Source organism: Callorhinchus milii, unplaced genomic scaffold, assembly GCF_018977255.1.
Source record: "Callorhinchus milii isolate IMCB2004 unplaced genomic scaffold, IMCB_Cmil_1.0 Scaffold23, whole genome shotgun sequence".
Lineage (NCBI taxonomy): Eukaryota > Metazoa > Chordata > Chondrichthyes > Chimaeriformes > Callorhinchidae > Callorhinchus > Callorhinchus milii.
The window spans coordinates 1,529,698-1,543,434 of NW_024704764.1; the positions used below are offsets into that span (position 1 = coordinate 1,529,698).

The window sequence follows — 13,737 nt, forward strand, 5'->3', positions numbered from 1 at the left end:
TTACCCCAAAGCAAATGTTACTGTGAGGTATAACATTTCACCGTCTGGTTCCCAACTCTAATCCCTACTTAATATGTGGCCATTGGATTGGAATGTGGAGCAGCTCAAGTCTCCAATGTCCTTTGGTGTTCACAAAGTATTGTATCTTTTCCATGTAATTGTGGGTGGGGGGTGGGGGGAAGGGGTTTATACATAAATGTACTTCCACCCCCCCCCCCCCCCACTCTCTCTCTCACTCGCTCTCGCTGAATTTTTTTTAGACCAATTAACAAACCGAACTTCAGCCTCAGAAACATTGTCAAATACAGTACAGTCTGTGTGTTGTTTTCCTTCTTGGATGTCTTGTGGTGACCTTAAGATCGTTTTGTGTTCGTCTTTTACATAACGCGCACCGTTTGTTTTAGTAATGGCGATGGCAGGAGTGGGAAAGGGACAGAAGAGAGAGAGAGGAGTGTATCCCAATCCTTTTACTCCAAATTATCATTTTTAAGGAATTTCTCCCGCCCAATTATGTGCAACTTCGGTTTGGATTTGCAGGGAGTTTACATAGAGCCGGTTTGTGAAGTTGAGGCCAGTAAAGTTAAGTAGAGATTAATGCATAATCAACACAATGACTCGTATGATCAACACTAAATTCAGGGCCTTTTTTTTTCCCCCGAACATAAAGGGGCCTTGGCTTTTATTTTGAAGGCAAACACAAGCCACATGTGGCTTTCAGAAGGCCAGAGAGAGGGTTCGGCCCATTTCCTTACGGATAATGTCTTGACTCTTCTCGAGAGCAGTGAGTGATTCTCTCTCTGTACGATGTTGGTCTCTGCATTGTGATATTACCCATTCCTTGGGTAATCAGAGAGACCTTCCTAAGGGTAACAGTTTGCCATGGGGGCTGCGTGTATAAGAGTTCTAGCCAAAGCTAGCAGTACTTTGGTTTGATTTGGAATCCAATGTAACTTTTTTTTATATATATATATATATATACACACATATAGGGTGACCAAAGAGTGGTGATGACCACCCTGTTATCTTGAAAAAAAATCATCATTTCTTTAAGACTTATTGGACATTGTCATGGTATCGCGACTGTTTGGTCACCTTGTGTGTACACGTCACCTGCTCCCCTGTCGTACGTCACCGTCTGTCTGTACAATGATGTGCCTAAGTGGTGTTCAGCCCCAAGGCCATGGGATGAAGGATGAGGAGGGCACTGCCCAACCCAGATCCTATTGCCTGTTGCGCACACTTTTCCCCCAACCCCTCCCAAACCCACAGCCGAGATAGGGCAACTCCGAGCGGGCTGGGGCTGAAACCAACAGCACGGTTGGTGAATTTAATGGCTCAGTTGTTTGCAACCTCCCTCCCTGAGCCTCGCATTAAATATCCCTCTCCATCTTCCACTGAAGCTTACCTTTAAAACTAGATAGAAACCCTCCCTTAGTCCCCGTTCCCCCCCACTCCCAACACTCTCCCCTAATACACAACCAAACAACCTTCTTTCTCCTCCTTCCCAAACCCCAACAAAAACAACACACAAACCAAAATGGATAAATGCCTTTTACTTTATAATTTTTTTTATTGAAGAAAAAAAATTGAATCGATCACGGTGCTGTTGAGGTGCTTGGAGTAACCAGATACACATCCATCAACTACCTCAGATTTTTCCATTTTTTTTTCGAGGGGTGGCGGGGTGGTGGTGGTGGTGGGGTATGGGGGGGAAGAGGGGGAGAGAAAGAAATCGAATTTGTGGGTTTAAAGAAAAAACTCCCTTTAAATCGTTTTAATTTGACGCGGAAATCCTGACCCTTTTACGAACCTTGGATTTTTAATTTTATTTTTTTTTGGTGTGTGTTTCATGCGCTGATTTGATATTTGCACTGCAGTTCAAATCAAAGGGCAAGACTTTGTTTAATAACTGTTTTAATTTTTTTTGATCTACCTCTTAGTAATTAGGAAATTTAATACAAAAAATTAAAATGGATAGTGGCATCCCTTCAACCTATCTGTAGTTTAGGCTAAGTCTTTTCTTTCTTTCCAAAGATTTTTTTTACACACATACACACACACACACACACACACACGCACACACATTAGGAATTGTGAACAGTAAAACTTGGTGTTTTTTTTTTTCTTTCTTCCCTCCCTTCCTCCACTTTGTTCTTCACTTAGATGACGAGTTTTTAGAAAAAAAATCAGGAAAACGAACTTGACTTTTTTTTTAATTAAATCTTCTCTTACCCCCCCTCCACACTTCCCCACCTCACTCCCTTCAATCAGTCTTATCGGTGAGGTTGAACGGAGGTGCCTGCAAGTGTGTGTCAAAATTGGAGCCCTCGGGATGTAAGGGAACGGAAAGCTTTTGGGTGCAATTCTTAGTCTGTGAGTGAGGCCAACATCAGTATTACACAGGCCTTCGAATACCCGTCAAGTATTGTATTTCACGTCCTCTCGTGCAGCGTAATTATAAAATAATAATAGTAATCCTTGCGTTTGATGTGGCGCCTTATCACGTCTTCGAGACGTCTCAAAGCGCTTCACGGAGTCTACTGTAAAGTGAATTGACTGTATTTTGTGGGCGAAACGCAGCAGCAGCCAATTGTGCATGTATGTTGTCTTAACTTTTTTTTTACAGGTTTATTACCCCCTTCCTGCCCCCCACCCCCCCCCCCCCCGCCCTGCCCCTAACCCGCAGCCCCCAAGACTGTCTCGGCCTTCCCTTACGAGGGCGTGTGCCGTTTCTCTGCCCAAACCTGATGCATACCGTTTTGGGATTGCTTTCAGAATGGGTGACGAGACGACGAGCACATCATCAACATCATCAGAGAGGAGGAGATGCTCTCCCCACCCCTACTCCTTCCCCCCCCCCCCTCCCTTGGGCCCATTGAGACTGTACTGGTGTGGGTGGGTGGGTTGGGGGGGGGGGTGTTTGGAATTGTTGATCGCTCAGCGTAATGTCATAGAGGGCAGACGGTTTGGCTCATTCAGTATTTTATTATCTTTTAGGAGGGTTTAATACACAAAGGTACCGTTGCTGAGCCTGTTCTTCTACCCACCCCCCCCCACCCCACCCACCACCACCAACCCCACCCAATACTCGCTCCTGCCTCCTTGAGAAAAGGAATTTAATCCCCAAACACAGTTACTGCAGCTTCACAATAAATCCTCTAGCGAGCTTTGAGACATCCTCCCGATATGAATAAAAGGTGCTGTATCACAATACAAGGATTATTATTATTATTATTATTTCTAGGGCTCATCACAATTTACAGGATGAAGTTATAAAGTCCTCTTTTTTTTTCCTGCAACATAAAGTGAAGCAAAATTTAAACGATCGCCCCCAGTCTCCAGAATAAGCTGCTCCCAAAATGTTAAAACTATTTCTTCTTCCTCCCGACGACACCCAAAGATAAATCGCCTGTTGATAAAATGGTGGAAAGGGGCATTCCCAAGACCCTACAGAATGTATGGGACGTACAGCATCAAGGTGTGATGACCCTAATCAGCAATCTGTGGGGTCCTGTAGCTCAGTGGTTAGAGCACTCGCCTCGCAAGCGAGAGACCTGGGTTCGATTCCCGGGCCGGGCGAACGTTTCCTTACCCCACACGCCTCTGTCTACCCAGCAGTAAGTAGCGACCCAGTTGTTAGTCGATTGGCGGATTCGCTTTTCTGGGGATAACAATCCCTTCAAAAATAATAATAATAATAATAATTTGATCACTCAATCCACAACTGTTTGTGGGACACTGCTGTGCTCAAGTGGCTGCCGGATTTTGCCCACAAAATATACAGTAAAATCACGTTACAGTATAATCTGAAGCGCCTTGAGACGCCTCGAAGACATGATAAGGGGCCATATCAAATGGAAGGATTATTATTATAATCTCTTGACTAAATGCCTGCAGGTACTCGCCTCAACTCCCACCCAACCACTCACCCACCTCGATGACTGACGTGACTTAATTGCTTTCTAAATATTGACCTTGGATTGTAATTTTTATCCTGTTGTCTTAGAACTTTTCCATTTCCTATGTAAACGATGGAACTAACTGCATGAGAATCTCGACAGCCTTTTGGTAAAGTAGGTTTCAAGGGAGCAAACGAGAGATAGTCATCGTTTTTGGGAGGGTTCTACACCGTTAAAAGCATGGGAGCATTTTTTAAGAAGAAATATATAGGGGGAAAATCTCTTGAGCAAGACTTTCAAGGTAGGTTTTAAAAAGTGGCTGGTGGTTGTTATAGTGTTTTTATTCCTCCCCGACCCATCCCAATATTTGATTTAATGGATTTAATGCAACGGTGGGATGAGGAATCAATAGTAAGGCTACAATCTCAGAGGAGCTTTCTCCTGTACAGAGATGGCTCTACTGTTGCTCACATCTCCTGCTATCTATTCTACGCAAATATCGCGCGCACACACACACCCCTCCCTGTTTGTAACGTAACCTCTGCCAACAGTCTTTCCTGGGACTCTTGGCGACTCTAAATCACCCATCATCTCTTTTTGTCCTCTTCCCACCCCCCCACCCCACCAATCTATAATTGGGGGGAATCTATAATTGCCTCTCTGGAAGATGGACAACTGATGGGAGCCTACTGGCCGGGTGTGAAGGGGAGGGAGAAGGCAGGCGAGGAGAAATGCTGTGATGTTAGCACTGGTGTTAATGCTCACATCAACCACGCAGGGCCGTCGGTTAAAAGCCATGGTGCGTGCGGTCATCACCGACCAGCAAACCAGTCGTGGCTATTTGTTACGTTTAAGCCCTTTGGTCTGTGTTGAGAATTGTCACCAGCGCTCTTTATTGCTGTGCGTTATCTCTACAACCTCTTCTCTTCCACCCCAGCCGACCCCCACCCACCCACCCACCGCCACAAACACCCAGAGGGAAATGGGAATCTCTGGAGGTTGGAAATAACAGTACCTTGAAAGTCAGAAAAAAAATGCTCGACCTTGAAGAATGAATTCACTTATTCCGTAGTTCCATTGGATGAATTGCTGCTGTTATTTTAGGCTAGTACTGTTTAAGATGTTTTATTTCCCATGCTAGTTTGTGTTTTGAATCCTGTATTACTTCGAGACCGCTGCAAAGAAATAACCTTTTTTCTTCCCCTACCGACCCCCGACCCCCCTCCCCACCCCCACCTTTTCCGTTAACAAACTTCCATTGAACCGTGGTGAACGGTTGCTAGAAAAACCAATTGTCATTTCAGCAACAGCTCGGCTCAATTCTCATCCAACTAATTTTTTTTTGCCACAAAAGCAGCTTTACTCAAAGGTTTTGTTATGAAATAAATTTATTTCCTGTATTGATAGCCTGTGTGTCGGCTTTCCTTTGTGTGTGGCTCGGAGGAGTGGGCTGGGGCGACGGGTAGGCGCGCGGGGACAGGAGGAGGCCATTCAGCCCCTCGAGCCCGTCCCACCATTCTTCTCGATCGTGGCTGAGCTGTACCTCAGCCGCAATTACACACCCTCGCCCGGTCTGCCTTGATGTGCTGACCTGACACTTACCTGTCCACCTCAGTCTTGAAAATTTGAATGGAGCCCAAATCCACAGCCTTTTTGGGGAAAGAGAGTCCCAGATTTGGTGCAACAAACTGCCTTCTGATTGCACTCACCGTCTCCTAAACGGCCCAGCACTAATTTTAAGGTAATGCCGCCTTATACTGGATTCCCCCACCAGAGGGAATAGTTTCTCTGCAGCTTCCCCATCGAATCCCTTTACCGTTTTAAACCCCTCAATCAGGTCACCCCTCAAGCTCAAGGTTTAGGCCGCCCGTCATAATTGTGTGTTGCCCGCGTGATCAATTGGCTGCTGTGGTTTGCCCCTAAAATACAATCAATCCATTTTTAACCTCAACTGCAGCGTCTTGGGCCATCTCAATGACACAAGACGTTGTACCAAATGCAAGTATTATTTTATGTTTATCCCTCGTGTCTGAATAAAGGGTTCATTCACACAAAGCGTCCACCAACTTGTGTGACCCAGATAAATGATTTAATCTTTTCTGAAGCCAAAAGCTACACACAATGACCACTTTATTACCAGGAAATGAATAATAAAAACACCACCTTTTACACCAAAAGTGTACAATTGAGGGACAAACACACACATGCATATATACAAGATCCACATTATTACAGGCTTCGACTTATTCCTTTAAGCTTGAAACGGAGTTGAGATGTTCCAGCCAGTCACAGAGGGTGGGTTGGGCTGAAGATGGCTGTGGGGACACAATACGGCAGAGGGTGATATTGAATGTCGTGCATTTAACGTAATAATAATCCTTGCATTTGACATAGCGCCTTATCACGTCTTCAGGACGTCTCAAAGAACTGTACAGCATACAACGCAACACTAAATTGCATTTGTAAAGCGGCTTTCACGTCGGGAGGACGCCCCAAGGTGCTGAGCAGGGATTAGGGGGTGGTGTGGGGGCAGAGATGGTGGCCTAGTTGAAGAGAAAGATCTTGAGGCGTGCCTTCAAGGAGGCAAGGAAGGGGGTGAGGAAAAGGGAACTTGTGACGGAGTTCCAGAGAGGATGAAGGCCAGACCGGAGCCTGCTGAGCGGAGGGAGTGGACAGGTTGATAAGGGCTTAGCAGGTCGGATAGAGGGGGAAAGACAGGGGAGGCCTTTGAGGATGAGCACGAGGATTTTGAACTCGATCCTCTGAGGGATGGGCAACCAATTGAGTTGGCATAGTCGAGCCTAGACGTAATGAAGGCGTGGATGAGGGTTTCGACGGCCTGAGGAGTGAGGCAGTGGCGGAGTCGGGCAATGTTGCGGAGGTGGGGGAAGGCAGAGCGGGTCATGACACGGATGTGGGGGAGAAAGGACAGTTGAGGGTTGAACAGGACGCCAAGGTTCCTGATGGCTCTGTGAGGTGGAGTGTGCATCCGCGGCTGCTGATGCCAGGATACACTGTAAAATCAATGGACCGTATATTTTGTGGGCGAAACGCAGCAGCCGATTGCGCACAGCGGAGTCCCACAAACAGCCGTGGGTTGAGTGACCAAATTATTACTTTTTTCAATATAGTTTTTTAAGGGATTATTAACCCCGGAAAAGCGACTAACAACTGGGTTCCTGCTCACTGCGAGGGGAACAGAGCTGCGTGGCGTAAGGAAACTTTCTTAAGGATTCGCCCGAGTCCTCTCGCTTACGAGGCGAGCGCACAAACCACTGAGCTACAGGGACTCTCGTCGGTTAATGTCGGGGGCTTTTCAATGCGCTCATACCTGCACGACCGTATCAAAGGCTCCGTTCTGGCCCTGAACGGAGCAGAGGCGAACCCCACCGTTTGCGGGGTAACCGGGCTCCACGAGGAACGTGTAAAGCACATGAGAGGAGCTGCCTGCGGGCAAGTGTAGAAAGGTCAGAGTCCTCCTCTCCTCCAGCCAATCTATCGCGAACCTGAGGGAGAGGCAAGACAACCATCAGCGGGACGGACACGGGCGAGGGAGGCACCAGCCTGACTCAGCTGGTCTCACCTCCGGGACAGACGGACGTGACTTCAACACTGACCCTCCAGCAAAGTAATGGGGGAAACGCTGCATTCTCGAAGGTGCTGTCCTCCAGCTGAGACGTTAAAGGTCTTGAGATCCCTCCCCCACCCCTCCCCTCACCCCACCCACCCCATCCCTCCACCCTCCCCAACCCCTCCAATCTGTTCGCAAGTGAGAGGACTGTGGGTTCGATTCCGGAGCGGGATGAAACTTTGGATAAAACCTAAGGCAAGTTTCCTTCCTCCCCACGTCTCTGTTTACCTCGCGGCAAGTTGGAACCCTTGTCGATCCATGGATCGCTTTTCCGGGGGTAATAAACCCTTCGGAAAAATAAGCTTAAAAATGTAATAATTTGGTCACTCAATCGAAGAACTGTCTGTGGGACGCTGCTGTGCGCAATTGGCTGCCGTGTTTCGCCCACAGAATATAGTCAATTCACTTCACAGTATATTCCGTGAAGCGCTTTGAGACGTAAGGCGCTGTATCAAATGCAAGGATTATTATTATTATTATTATTAATATCCCACATGATCGGTCAGCGGCACGTTTGAGGGAAAGCCTCACCCACCTCTGTTGCAAACACTGGATTTCACTCCACAGTTCAGCTTGGCTGATGTAACGTTTGGAAACCTCGGCTATCATCTCGGGCAGATCCACAGTCGCCATATCCAACAGGTCAAGAAAAGAGCAGTTAGTCTGAGAAAGAAAACAGCACAATATCACGTCAGCCCTCGCACAGGAGCGGCAGATAGCGGCGGTGCAGATTATAAGCAATACAGTTGGTTATCTACACGTCAATTACTCAGCTGTTTGTTTATCCAACACAGGCAGCGCGTCAGCCTGGCTCAGTTGGGAGCAAACCGCACCTTTGAGTCAGAAGGTGTGGGTTCGAGCCCCGACGTCGATACTTTGACCATATATAGTCTGTCGCTAAGAATATCATTGCATTGCTCTGACCCACAACATCACATTCCTAGTTAACTTCACGTGCATTCTTTTTTGCTCCTAATAATAATGTTTGCATTTGATATAGTGCCTTATCACTTTGTTGAAATAACTCAAAGTGTTTCACGGATTATACTGTGTGTAATAGCAATAACGCTTGCATTTGATATAGCGTCTTATCGCGTCTTAGCGACGTCTCAAAGTGCTTCACAGAATAGATTGTAAAGTGTGGTGACTGTACATTTTGTGGGCAAAATATCATGTGCAATATATATATATCATATAATATATACATCTTATGTTTATATATATATGTTAGATAATATAATCAGTGTTTGTGTGTGTAGGAAGGAGAGTGTGTATGTGAGTGTGTGGGTGAGTGAGTGTGTGGAGGGGTTGGGGGGGGGGGGTGTGGAGAAGGAGAAAGTGGGGGAAAGAGAGAGAAATGATTTACGCACCTCAATTTTCACCCTTCCGTCTGCAGTCCAACTCACAGTTATCAGCAACGGCAGCAGCTTAGTGACTGGGTTCAACACTCGGGCATCAAAGTTGAGAATCATGTCATTGCCGGAGACCGAAAGGACCTTAATACCCGACTGGGTTTCCAACGTCTGGGACAGTCGCGACAGCCTGTGAACAACAGCAGCAGCAGCGACTTGCATTGATACACCATCCCTCAGGCCAGGGCAGGGCCCCGGAGCACCTAACAAGGCCTTCAGAGGCGACGTGCAGATGGGGCAGGGAAGGTGGGGGTAGGGAGGGTGGGGGTAGGAGGGTGACCGAAGATGCGGTCGAAGAGGAAGGTCTCGAGACGGGCCTTGAAGGACGCGAGGGCCGAGGCCAGGTGAAGGAACTGTGGGACGGAGTTCGAATTCTCCCGCTATATGTACACCGTTACACGACGGACTACTGATAATCCTTGCGTTTGGTTCAGCGCCTCATCACGTCTTCGAGACGCTTCAAAGCTCTTCACAGGATACAGTGTGAAGTGTAGTGACTGTATATTTTGTGGGCGAAATGGGGCAGCCAATCGCGCGCAGCAGCGTCCCCACAAACAGCCGTGGATTGAGCGACCAGATTATTATTGCTGTATGTCTTTGCTGCTCTGGAATGGTTTAATGTGATGCTCTTTACCAGTGATTGAGGTTTCCTCTCTCAGCCAAGGACTGGATCACAGGCTCCAACTCGCGTATGGCAACACGACACTTGGTGATACACGAGGAGCATTCCTCGATGGCTCTCTCCAGCCTCCTCACCTCCTTCTCCAGCCACAACTTGTGCTCCTGGACACAGAGTTAAAGAGATGCAAACGCCACGGTGATTGTAAAAACACAGGCAATGCACAAAGGGTGGGAGACAGACCAACCATAACCGGTTGGGGGAAGGGAGGGAGGGGGGGGGAGATCACTCCTTTCTAAAAGAAGAGTTTCTTGACCGAACGCTGCTTACACACCTGTTGAAGTCGGATCTTCTTCTGCTTAAGAGCCTCTTCCAGCTGGTGTTGCTGTTTTTTGGGGGAGGAAGGAAGACCATCGATTAGCCTCTCTGGCTGACGAGTGAGTGGAAGCACATCAGGCAAGGCAGGCACCCTGACCTCCCTCCCTCTCTCCTTCTGTCTCTCTTTCCCTCCCTCCCTCTGTCTCTCTCTCCGTCCGCCTCCCTCAGTCTCTCTCTCTCTCTCCCTCCCTCAATCTCTCTCCTGCCCTACGTGCGTGCGTGTGTGAGGGAGAGAGAGAGTGAGAGAGCGGATTCTCTTAGCTCTCTATCATCGATGGCTGGACTTTCAGCCATTAAGCTCCCCCTCCTCTCTCCAGCTCCATCCAAGGAAAGCCAATTCGGCCAATTGCCGAACCCACTTCCCACGTACGACGAGGGATACAGAGGCGTGTGTGTGGCATAAGAAAAATCGCCTAAGGTTTTGGAATGCCCAGGAATCAAATCCGGGTCCTCTCGCTTGCGAGGCGAGTGCTCTCGCCAATAACCTACTGAGCTGAGCTGCTCACCTTGGCCTCATACAGTTGGATGGCATCTCCCAGCGCCCGCTTTTTGGTCTCCAGAGTCTCCAGTTTGTCCAGGAGCTCGGAGATGTCCTGCAGCTCCTCCTCCTCCTGCAGCCGACACTCGGCTTTCAGGCTCTTCCACTTCTGGGTGGTCTCTTTCAGTTTTGCTTCTGCGGAAAGAAAATAACTGGCGTCAATTGTATTCCAGGTTCGTTCCTTGCCTCATCCACAGAAACCTACAACAAAGCAGGAGGGCGTTCAACCCAGAATCAACTCTAACTCACTGATGTCCCGTTGCTGGACACTTTTATCGAGGTCTTTCACTTCGATGCTCTTCACAGCTTCCAGGAGAAGAGCAAAGGTATTCTGCTGCCGGAAAATCATCTTCTGATTCCTTCTTTGCCCCTGAAAGAAGACAACAAGGTGAGCAACTCACAGTTAGTAAGTAAAGGGCTGCCCTGTACTAAATTCCTCTCACCTGAGCCACCCAAGTTCCGTTTGTTTTGTTAAAACATTTCTCTGATCTTTTGTCAGTCTTCGCTTGCAGGGATGGCCAATTGGGGGAAGGGTTTATTAGAGAGCAGGAGACCTGTTGGTTGGAGCTCTCGCCTCGCAAGTGAGAGGACCTGGATTTGATTCCCAAGCAGGGCGAAACCTTGGTTTCCTTACCCCACACCCTCTGTTTGCCTAGCAGTAAGGTTATTAATCGATTGGCGGATTGCTTTCTGGGGTCAATAACCCCTCCAAATACATAAATAATTTGGTCACTCAATCCACGACTGTTGGTGGGACACTTCTGTGCGTCGTATACACTGCGAAGTTATAATTCTAACCTTCGTCCCGTTTCGCCCACAAAATACACAGTCTGTTCTGTGAAGCGCTTTGAGAAGTTCTCAAAGGATTTTTATCATTACTGAGCCACAGTTTCTGTTTATACCCACAACTGCGTGCTGAACAACTGCAGCTTCCTCCTGCACCGTGCGCTCATCTTCCTCACACCCGATCAGCAGGTTCCTTGCGACCTCCACTTCCTTGAGAAGCCTGAAATGAGGAATTTATATTTACGTGAGAAACGTTGCCAACGCTGCTATCAGCACTAACTGCGGGTTCACAGACAACCATTTCCTCTCTCTCTCTCTCTCTCTCCCCTCCCGAGTTCTGCGATACATTTGCTGATCTTGAAAACACAATGAGGCAAAACGTGAGAATATTGTGCCGTCCGCACCTTTCAAGACAGCAAACCTGGCTCACCCTTCGGAGGAGACGCTCAGCTAAAGCGAGGTCCTGTCGCTCTCTGTTCGGGTACACGTTACTATTGGCACTACTCCCTGGTCCAACAATTTCCCCCCCAATAAAATTTGCCATTCACTCCACGGTGCAAACCTTGGACTGTTCAGTGTCTTAATAATCCTCGCATTTGATACAGCGCCTTATCAGGTCTTCAAGACGTCTCAAAGCGCTTCACAGTATATAATGTAAAGTGAATTGCCTGGATATCTTGTGGGGGAAAACGGGGCATCTCCCCCGACATGAAAGGTTATAATTATTATGACTTTACAGTGTATTCTGTGAAGCGGTTGGAGACGACAGCGACTTGCATTTATGCAGCGCCCCTCCTGTGGGGTAGTGTCCCAGAGGGGGGGTGAGCTGGTGTGTGTGGGGTGTGTGTGGGTGGGGGGGGGGGGGGTGGTGGGTGGGGGTGTGTGTGTGTGTGTGTGTGAGGGTGTGTGTGTGTGGGTGTGTGTGTGTGTGTGTGTGTGGGGTGTGTGTGTGGGGGGGGGGGGGGTGTGTGGGGGGGGGTGTGTGTGTGTGTGGGGGTGTGTGTGTGTGGGGGGGGGGGGTGTGTGTGTGTGGGGGCGTTCCCTGTGTCCCCGGAAGTGAACCCCTCTACCGGGCGGCTTTCCCCCCCGAGACCGCCCCCTCCCCCCCGAGACCCCCCACTCACCCCCGGATCGCCTCCACCGCCATTTCCCGATTCAAATCAGCCGCCAACAACCGTCTCTCCGCCGATTGGTCAACGCGTGGACACGCCCACACGCGACGTCAGAGGAAGGCGATTATCTCTTAAAGGGGCCGCCGCCGCCGGAGCGTCCAGGGTGGTTGGGGGGGGGCGGGCAGGTTGCTGGGGGGGTGATGGGGGGTGGGGGTGAACCCCGTGTCTGCGGACGACGCCATCCGGAGGGAGTGTGTGTGGATGAGGAAGGGAAAGGGTGGGGTGGGGGGGGGTCAAGGATGGGATCCCTGGGGTATCTCCCCACCCCCCCCCCCACCGCCCCGAGCAGAAGCGCAAAGAAACAGCCATCTGCAGAAATAATAATAATAATAATAATAATCCTGGAAGTTGATGCCGCGCCCCATCCCGAGCCATTCTTATTTTGAGGGCGAAACGTGGCGGCCAATTGCGCGCAGCGGTGTTCCCCCCACAAACAATCACAGGTTATCGGTGACCGCACCATTATGGGTTTATTTTTGATTGAAGGGGGATTATTAGCCCCACGTTCCCTCCCCCTACCCCCCCCCCTCCGACCCCACCCCAGACAAGCGATCAACCGGAGTGTGGGGCGTAAGGAAACTTGCAGAGCATTTCTCGCCGCCCGGCAATCAAACCCAAAGTCCTTCTCGCTCGCTCGGCCGCTCGGCCGCTCGGCGAGCGCTCTCGCCTCTGATCGACAGCCCTCGTGCACTGCTTCTGTGCTGCGGATCGCTGTGGGGCGGTCGGCGCGGTGGGCAGATTTGTCCGGTTTGCTACGCGAACAGAGAGCCTAAGCTGGAAATTGATCGGCGTGCGTGAAGTAACGAGATGATGGAACGGGCAGCNAAAAATAGTTCGGCGCAGTATTTTGCAACGAGCTTTTCGGCCCCGGAGGCAATTTGACAGTAACGGAACACAACATCCTTTCAACAACTCCCATTACACATTGTTCGCTCTTTAATCCCCATTTTCGTAAGCAGACGTCCCTCCCTTGCTGGAATTACCCCGTCTTGCCTGTCGTCCAGATCTTTCAAAAGAGGTTGATAATCTACTTTGATCTTAAAGTGGATTGGAGATTACTGCAGTGCAGTGCGACATTACCATGGGTGCTGTTAATTCTGCCTTCATAAACATCCACCGCACTAATTATTTTCTGTGAAGCGCTTTGAGACGTCTGAAAGACGCTGTATCAAATGCAAGGACTATTATAATGTCATTTGAGAATTCTCCTGGTTATAAGCTCTGTATAAAGTGCAACCATTAGAGGTTGTGGGAGACATTAAATGACCAAACTGTACTGTGCGGTGTCAGTAGTTGCGACAT

General features: G+C 48.9%; 1 protein-coding gene across 1 annotated transcript; it reads right to left on the reverse strand.

Annotated features, from left to right (window-relative positions):
• Positions 1 to 6,011: 6,011 nt before the first annotated feature.
• si:dkey-225f5.4 lies at positions 6,012 to 12,445 on the reverse strand. The gene is made up of 10 exons (XM_042343295.1): positions 12,388 to 12,445; positions 11,384 to 11,483; positions 10,727 to 10,847; positions 10,446 to 10,612; positions 9,896 to 9,946; positions 9,577 to 9,725; positions 8,901 to 9,072; positions 8,066 to 8,193; positions 7,231 to 7,405; positions 6,012 to 6,214 (listed from the first exon to the last, which is right to left on the reverse strand). Exons 1-10 carry the CDS (start codon positions 12,408 to 12,410, stop codon positions 6,143 to 6,145), a joined length of 1,158 nt encoding a protein of 385 aa, XP_042199229.1. The 5' UTR covers positions 12,411 to 12,445; the 3' UTR covers positions 6,012 to 6,142.
• Positions 12,446 to 13,737: the final 1,292 nt, after the last annotated feature.

Excerpts from the sequence above, each read along its gene's own strand:
- si:dkey-225f5.4 (XM_042343295.1), bottom strand. The coding sequence starts at position 12,410 with ATGGCGGTGGAGGCGATCCGGGG. Across the intron at positions 11,484-12,387 it reads GCGGTGGAGGCGATCCGGGG|GCTTCTCAAGGAAGTGGAGG; the intron begins GTGAGTGGGGGG and ends TCCTCATTTCAG. Across the intron at positions 6,215-7,230 it reads CCTTTGATACGGTCGTGCAG|CCATCTTCAGCCCAACCCAC; the intron begins GTATGAGCGCAT and ends GTGTCCCCACAG.